Here is an 8,756-nt window from a genome sequence, read left to right on the forward strand (position 1 = left end):
CCTCCTTCTATTAAAAGATATATATATATATATGATTACGTAAATAGCCGCGACCATCACGACGCTGTTTTTCTTTTCGAAAAATATCCTTATTAGCATAAATGTCACAAAATGTCATTGAGTCATCAAAAGAGATGTAAAACAATCGAGTCGAAATATTTGCACTTCATAACTACAAATAAATACCAATCAATATTTTAAGCGCTGTAGTCGCTGAGCATAGAAACAAAAGTCATTTCTACTGTACATGATCGGGCGACATCCCTCTCTACACCACACGTAGAGTTCAGTCCCTTATCTAACGTCACCTCCAAATCACAATAGAACAAAACACTAGTCACCACACCACAACACCCGTTCTTGGGGGGCGGCCGCCCGCTCCCTAACCGCGAACAGCGTGGGCGAACCAAAGCTGGATCCGGATCCATTCTTGGCTCGCCTATGGTGCACTCTGCCGTCCCAAGCCGCATACACAACATCAACACTACACAGCTCTACTCGAGTAGAGCGGTTTACTACGTGCGAACGTCATCGTACAACAAGTACATAATATATATATAATACCGTCGAGGTTTGACAGCAAAGCCGAGAACCCAAAATACGTGTGTCACGCAGTTTCCGTCAAAGCTATTGTGATAGAAATGACAATTCAACCCAGAACCATTTTCCACCTTATTAAACAAGACAAAAACAAACAAAACGAAGCAATGGACATCGCCTAACAGCAACTTACGTAACATAATCTTACTTCTCTTCATTCGTTTACTATGAATCAGAAATACAAGAAGTCAAAAAAAGGTGGCAACTACAGACAATTAGGTGTAAAGGCATTAAAGCTTTTTGCTGAAAATTTGCTGCACTTTAACCCCTTTAAAGTTTTAACTTTTACATTTATTTCCAATCACCCTCTATATACGTATTACAAAGGACAGACACAATCGCTTTGACCGGTGGCATAATAAATGCGATATATTATGGGCAGAAAATATAATAAAAAGTTATTACTGCAATGATAATGTATTTACGTAATCACTCGCACAGGAAATTATTAATACAATAAATCAATATAATAATCATGTACCATTTTTAAACATTAAGCTTTAATGTAGTTGCAATATTCGTAAACTATAAAGAGCGTTTAAGATGAAAGAGATTTCAATCACTAAGTTTATAAATTTTATTAGCCTTGATTGTATAAAATGTTTTCGTAGTTTTTAACAATCGCATGATTCTAGGGCATTAAATCCTACTACGCAAACATATAATTGTAAACTTTAATTGACAAACCTTTTGTCGACTCAGCCATAAAAAGATCACTTATATAGTCTGAAATTAATTTAATCGTTAAATTAGCAAGCTAACGAAATGATTTTTGGTAAATGAAGGACATCCACCCTCAAGGTGGACAGACATCACGTTAAGGTTGTCTTAAAACGCCGGATGTTAGCGGCTTTCAATCGATCCTATTGGAACATTAAAGAGCAGGCTTACGGCTGAAAATATGGTAAATCAGATATAATAAGGTATAATATCTAACTTCGATCCGGTATGTAATAATAAGTTTAATATCAAACGGATCTACTATTTGGCCTTAAAAATTGAACTGTTCGATTATTTAAATCGTAATACCATACAGCAAATGCAATATGAAAGTATAACATGAAAATGTTATAGAATTGATGAGATTATACCAAAGGACAAATAGTTGCTTTATTAAAGGCTACAAAGTGTAAGACTTCTTTACTGAACAAAGCTTACAAAAAATTCCAATATTTAACAACTAGAAATTGTAATAAAAAAGACAAGCAAAGAAAAAGTGTGAAAAACATTTAAAATAAATATGAGTTGAGATATAACAAACTGACCGTGTCATTTTATTATCCTAAAAAGGACAGAAAACAAAATACCCTTCGTGCAGAAAATTTCGATCTCTATTTTTACGAGCATAAATTGAAGAGGTAAATCAAATAATAAGGGTAAATTGCGTTATAGTCCCGGCTTCGGATAAATCGTGGAAGTATCGAGATAAAAAATATATAATTTCATTTTCTTGGTACGATTTAAACAATTTCGTTTGTTATAGAAATAAAGAGTGCGAATTATTAAATGATTTCAGATTTGTTTCGATTAATTAGAAAAGAAAGCGATGAAGATTTATTGACATTTATATCAAGGTTCCAGTTAATTCCGTCATCACATACCTTCTTCATCTTTACACTTCATAATGTTACCAGTACGAAAATTATAATCTAATGTAACCCGGAATACTTACACTCACTCGAAACTAAATTTTGACATATTACTTCTATATCATAATTATGTAGCCATTCACGCGAATATCATACACGAAAATTACACACAGGTAATAAATATAAATCAAATGAAATAGGTATATAGTTGAAGTACGTAGTAAGAAGTAGTTGGTGATGTTCTTTTTAAAAGTCAATTAATATTACTTAAATAAAAAACTAACATTTTGTTATATTTTTATTAAATTAGGCGTTACATTGCTCTTCTGTCCTAGCGAACTAAAGCTAATTTTCCAGATAACCGTAGTGGAACATCACAAGCAACATATGTTAGTTAATAAACATAGTAGACACATTTGTGCACAAAAATAGACAAGTTAAAATAAGTTTTAAATTATTCTCGAACGAACAAAATTGTTAAATGCTTGTTCCTTTGCATAAACGAAATAATGCAATAGCTATTTGTGAAAGTAAATTAAGCATAATTTTAAATACCAGAAGTATAGATAGATAGCAATCATAAAACAAATGTAAAATCTTTGCCATTTACAATGCTTCTGATCTTATACTATTAGGTTATTAGCAAGGACGACGGTCGGGCCCTCGACGGCGAGGCGCTGCTTTTAATATGTTATCTACACGTAATATCATTTCTGCCGCCTCGGCCGCTGACAGTAAGACTTGTCGCTTAACCACATACGACTCGGTTATTCCCAAAGTTTTCATGTCGCCGACACATCCATTCTCCATATCTGTGCATGAAAATTTATAATTAAAGTAAAATTATTGATTTAATGGTCACTTTCTGGAAGGTCAGCCAAAACAACAATCCCGTAAAGTTATGTTAAAGATGAAAATCTCTCACTGGATGGAAACTGAGTGGCTTATTAAAAAGAAACAAACAACAAAGTTTTATTTTCGAATTTCATTCATTAATATCAAGATGAATAGGTAAAGATCATTTTTACTAATAAAAACTAAAATTTGGGTTAAAACAAATGTACATATATATTCAATTATTAATTAACCAAATTCACCTCTATGTTAAACAAAGTGGACAACTTGTAACTAAAAAAACACGTGAGATTCAATCCTCTGTTAAGCTTCAGTTAATCAATAGTCAAATCTATGTCAGAATAATGTTAAATAACTAGAGATTAAATTAAATTAAAAACGATTAGCCTTTTGGAAAGCAGATATGAGTTTCTTGTACAAGTTTGGTAATAAAGGTAATTAAAAAAAAAAACTTATTTTTACCAGTGTTAAGTATAAAAATAAAAACTCACCAAGTCCCATAGTATTCTCTCCTTGTGCATGATGAGCCCTCAATCTAGCGATAAGATCGGCGCTATCATAGCCGGCGTTATCAGCGACAGCCGAAGGCAGACGGCGCAGAGCAATCGCGAACGCTTCAGCTGCGATAGCTTCTTTGCCCGCCGTACGCGACGCAGCACGAGAAACAGCTTCAGCCATCAGCATCTCACTGGCGCCTACGAAAATATGTGCAGTTTTGTTATTCTATTATAATCTGTAGGTTACAAAGTATGGATGACAATGAAGATTTTCTAAAATCCTATTTGTTACTATGACTAACTAATTTTTTTATCTGTATAACTGCTGTTAAAGTCGCATTTGCAAATTCCACGGGTACGAGGGGGACAGTGCGCTGAAAGCGCTTAACCTAACACTTGTCCTTTTAAGGTAGCGAAAGCTCGAGCGCGTGTTGGTAAACCTCGGCTAAGACCGCTGCATACTGCAATTTCACCGGATAGAGAGGCCACCGAGCTCTTAGATTGCTTCGGCGGATGACTACGGAGTGACTAGGCTCAAAGGCCCCCACGGCATGACCATGACTAGAACTGTTATTCATCAATAACACCCATTTCCTTAAATTAAAATTCAAACTCAAGATTTGTATTAATTTAATAATTATAGATCTTTTCTTTTTATTTAGAATAGAAGCTAACCAACTATTTATTTGTAATTTGTAAGTAATAATAAACTGTAAACAGCCTAGTACATATTGGAGGAAGAATTGCAATTTACTTGCTTTAAGTACAAACTTACCTCATACTTTATTATATGCTTTCTTAGGAGCTCCATAAAATTTGAGAGGAAAATATTTCAGCATAGTAATAATTATTAAAATAACTAATCCAAATTAATTATGAAGGTAGTTTTAGCTACAGTAGGCTTCCATCATACACACTGTTCATCTCTATCATTTAAAAATTCTGTTTTGTAAAAATTAGAAAAAATACTTTTGTATGCTCAGTCTTACTAATTAAACCCTAAGATATTCCTTTGATAAACAAAAGTAACCAACATAGTACATACAATGGCCACTGGAGCAATGTCCAACCCGCACCAGGTGGACAAATGCCTTTGTCGAGTTCATTAGAAAAAGCTGGATGCATGCCACTCTATTATAGGGCCTAGAAGGGCATTCACAGAAAATGATGATGGGGGGAGAAAATTAATCTCCCCTTTTCCTCCCAAAAAAGTAATAACATTTGCTCAAACTTACCTCCTCCAAAAATGACCTTTGGCTCTTTCACAGTAGCAGCAAGTACACATAGAGCGTCATGCAAAGACCGTTCTGCTTCGTCAATGACTTGCTGAGTGGCACCGCGGATAACGATGGTACAGGCGGAACCCAGCTCCACACCAGAAAACCGGATCAAACTTTCATCACCAATCAGAATCTAAAATTATCAAATTATAAGCTTACAGTAAATTATGGGTGCAGGTACTAAAACAGCAATAAGTACAATAAATCATTTTGTTACAAAAGTAAATGAACAAGCATTCAATTGTGTTATATCATAAAATACAACATTATCAATCTGGGCCTTCAATAAATAAAAGCATTCATTCACACAAATACATTTTCAGTTGGTTTCATAAATATGTAACTGAAACTCCACTTGTCAGATTAAACATCATATGTAATTATTTAACAGCAGTTGCAGTAATATTTTGTTAAACTAAAAAATTCTTTGTTTATATATTTTACCTGCTCAATCAGTTTGCAATGGCCTAGTTTAACCTTTTCAGGAGTATCAAATGTGGAAACAATTTCGCCCCCAGTTACAAGAGCAAGCCGCTCTATACCATCAAAATCTGCATGTTCAATAGCCATAACGCCTGCATCCGCAAATAACTGTTCTGGATAGTTATAGATAAGTTGCCTGAAAAAGCAAATTCATTTTATTATACCAATCAATATAAGAGTATAATATTATAGGTCACAGTGCAAAAGTTATATTAACATATTCTACAGTTGCATTGTAAAATAATTTAAATTATTTCGGTGTTACACATTTGCAACTTTTTGAGATGTTATATCAAAATAAGCCGAATAATACTACATGCAACATATTGACAATAATTCATTCACAAGTATAGAAACAAATCTATATTTTACATAGGTTTTAAGAATCAAGTATATACAACTTTTTTGCAATATCAAGACTGACAAACTTGTATATAGTAACACCCATATGATTTCAATAATATAGGCTTAATTATTACTCTCTTATTCTATTGCTAGTGTCAGAAATTATAGTCTAAGGACAGGTTTCTGAGGACACAGAGATCTTTCTCACCAACATTATATAGTCACTTACCTATTAATAAACACATTGCATTTATGTCCTAGTATTTTATTCACTTTATCTTTCATTTTTTCCTTTTCGGCAAGTTCCAATTCAGCTATTTTAGCCATTGAGTCTACTTTGATTACAGATCCAAACACTTTAATTTTGTCAGTATCCATTGGTGTGTTGGCAATCAAAATATTAGCATTTTCAATTCGTTTTGGCTGATGAACTCCAACCTTGATACAATAATACATAGTAGCATTAGAAATTTTATACTGAATAATATTTATATTTATCTTTATACGAGTAAACAAGTGAGAGAAATACTGATGACCCATACCTTTTTGTTTAAAAGAAAACCTTCATCAAGGAAAGATTCCTCAAGCAAGCCTCCACTAATTTTCATAATTTGTACGGCTTTGAGATTTCCAGAACCTTTAAGCCGAAGAACTGCATCAACTGCTAACTTTGTGAAATGCCTGAAATGAAACCAAAATTTTTTTTTAACTATTTCATAGTCTAAATATTCTAGTTTTTGTCATAAAATAAATAATTGTTATATTTTTTTAAAATATTATTAACAAAGCATAATAATATTTCTTAAATCTTTGAAAGAAGTAATTTGTATTTGATTTGAAGCCAGTTAAAACATATTCAATGACTTTTGGTACTGTTAACCTATATATATAAAATGTTACATCATGTTATTAAAATTAATTGATTCAATTTAATTATTCTATATCTGTAGTAGATCCTGAGCTTCTAAAAATTTAGAACAATTTTTTTTTCATAATTGAATCCCACTGATGTTTTATGGAATAGTGAAATATAACCAAACTTGCAATTATATCTACAAATCCTATGAAATAACTATTCTTGATCTATTAAAATTATCTATGCTGTATTAGTATTTTAAATTTTACTTACTCTTTGTGATTAGAAAGTATTTTAGAGCTTAATGTTGTGCGTGCAATCTTTTCTAAGTCAGCACGTAATGAAGCTTCATTCAAACTCTTTGCATGATCATAACTAGCTTCAGCAAGAGCCTGTTTTGCTGCATCCACAGCAATCCGCCAGCCCGCAATTATTGTTTGAGGATGAAGTTTCTGCTCAATTAACTTCTCAGCTTCTCTTAATAACTCAGCAGCTAAAATTAACATATATTAATTAATACTACATAATTGTTTAAACTGATAGAAAGTTACAAAGAAATGTAAAATATTTCTCCTTTGGTAAATAATCTTTCACAGTGGAAATACAAATATGATTTTTTTACCCCGTTTATTAGTTAACCTTTCTTCACCAAAATATTTAATTTAATGAAAAAATCAAAATTTTTATTCTGTTAGACATAATCCACTATAAAGCATTTTAATCATTGTTTATCTTTACTGTGTTGATAGTGATAGAAGAAAGAGCACCCAAAATATAACATGATATCTACCCCAAAACCTGTCAGAAAGTTACTAAAGGAAAGTCAAGCAAAAAATACAAGTGGCAGGCAAGCCTACTAGTTTTTAGAAATTCTTTATTTATATTTAAAAAAAACAAGTTTACTACTTATCACTTTATATATTTACATGTCAATATCTCATGCCTCACCAGGGTCTTCTCACCCTACAGATTGATTTAATTTAGTACTTTCAATGAGAGCCTTTGTAGAGTACACTTATTGATATACCTATTTCAGAAACACTTTTTAAAAAACTTTAATGTATAAAATCAATAGTTATCAATAACATAACCCTTAGAGGTTATTTCACATACCATGAAACCAAACTTAAATATGATTTACTATTGTAAGAACTATGCAAGTACCATGGTTTTGATGATAATTTATGTTTGTTTTTGAGTAATAAGTATTTTCTTATATAAAGGTGTGTACATTTTACTAAGATATATACTTGATATTTTATTTTGAATGAACTCTTAGCAATTGAACTATAAATATAAAACTTAGCCTTATTTTTGCAGCCATTAATTATATAAAAATATTATGTTATACCTAACACTGTGACAGATGTTGTGCCATCACCAACTTCATCATCTTGTACTTTGGACATATCGACCAGGATTTTAGCAGCGGGATTGTCGACTCCAATAGACTTCAATATAGTGGCGCCGTCATTAGTCACTTCCACCTACAAAGTGGTTCAAGTTTATAGTCGATTATTTTCTACAAGCCAAAAAAATCAATCAAAGTAAATATGAAGCTCTATTTCCAAAGTACCTGTCCCGCATTTCTTCCGCTAGATACTAAGATCTTATCCATTCCTTTAGGGCCTAGGGTACTCTTTACGAGATCTCCAATAGCAATAGCTCCAATGAAGCTTGACATTCGAGCAATCTCCGCTTTTTCTTCTTCTGCCTCATTTTTCAATATTCTTATCGGATTGAGTGACACCTGCACGTATTTAAATAAATTTAGCCAAAAATTTCACCATGTGCAAAGATTGTATCGGCATAAGTATTGCAACTGTTACTCGTACTTTAAAACAATTAAATGTAAAACCACTCACCATTTTAACTTTTTGCAGGTTCTTTATCACAAATACTAAAAATACGTATTTATGTTAAAAGATATAACCAAGACTATTTTAAAACAAAAAGCCTTAGTCTTATGAACTTCAGTTTTTGTCCGCTTTCAAACAATGTTGCTAGTTGAAAAACCATATGGCGCCTCCACTGAGTTACTAGTAACTAAAACAATAATCAATGAAAAAAAATATTTCCTTGCAAGTTAAGTAAATACTTAGTTCCCCGACGTGAAATGAGCGCAGTGTCACTTTATTACGACAACCAGCCCGCAAAGACGTTGGATTTTGTAAAATAAAACAATAAGGCAACAATGTGTAAAAGTCTCAAGGACCCGATCAGTATCATCCCAACTGGTAGTAATATATAT

General features: G+C 32.4%; 1 protein-coding gene across 1 annotated transcript; it reads right to left on the minus strand.

The window, feature by feature from the left end:
* Positions 1–2,474: 2,474 nt before the first annotated feature.
* CCT2 (chaperonin containing TCP1 subunit 2) lies at positions 2,475–8,519 on the minus strand. The gene is made up of 10 exons (XM_068771501.1): positions 8,371–8,519; positions 8,082–8,255; positions 7,857–7,992; positions 6,779–6,998; positions 6,192–6,330; positions 5,879–6,087; positions 5,266–5,440; positions 4,777–4,954; positions 3,536–3,739; positions 2,475–3,001 (listed from the first exon to the last, which is right to left on the minus strand). Exons 1-10 carry the CDS (start codon positions 8,371–8,373, stop codon positions 2,829–2,831), a joined length of 1,611 nt encoding a protein of 536 aa, XP_068627602.1. The 5' UTR covers positions 8,374–8,519; the 3' UTR covers positions 2,475–2,828.
* Between the last annotated feature and the right edge of the window lie 237 nt (positions 8,520–8,756).

The sequence above is a fragment of the Battus philenor genome, unplaced genomic scaffold (genome assembly GCF_028537555.1).
Source record: "Battus philenor isolate CCGP_79_NKW_IND1 unplaced genomic scaffold, ilBatPhil1.0.hap1 SCAF_4, whole genome shotgun sequence".
Taxonomy (NCBI): Eukaryota; Metazoa; Arthropoda; class Insecta; order Lepidoptera; family Papilionidae; genus Battus; species Battus philenor.

Bases quoted from the DNA above. Each gene is read 5' to 3' on its own strand.
- CCT2 (XM_068771501.1), bottom strand. The intron at 7,993-8,081 runs GTACTTTGGAAA...ACCACTTTGTAG, and splicing joins GCGGAAGAAATGCGGGACAG to GTGGAAGTGACTAATGACGG. The intron at 5,441-5,878 runs GTAAGTGACTAT...TTGCTTTTTCAG, and splicing joins TGCAATGTGTTTATTAATAG to GCAACTTATCTATAACTATC.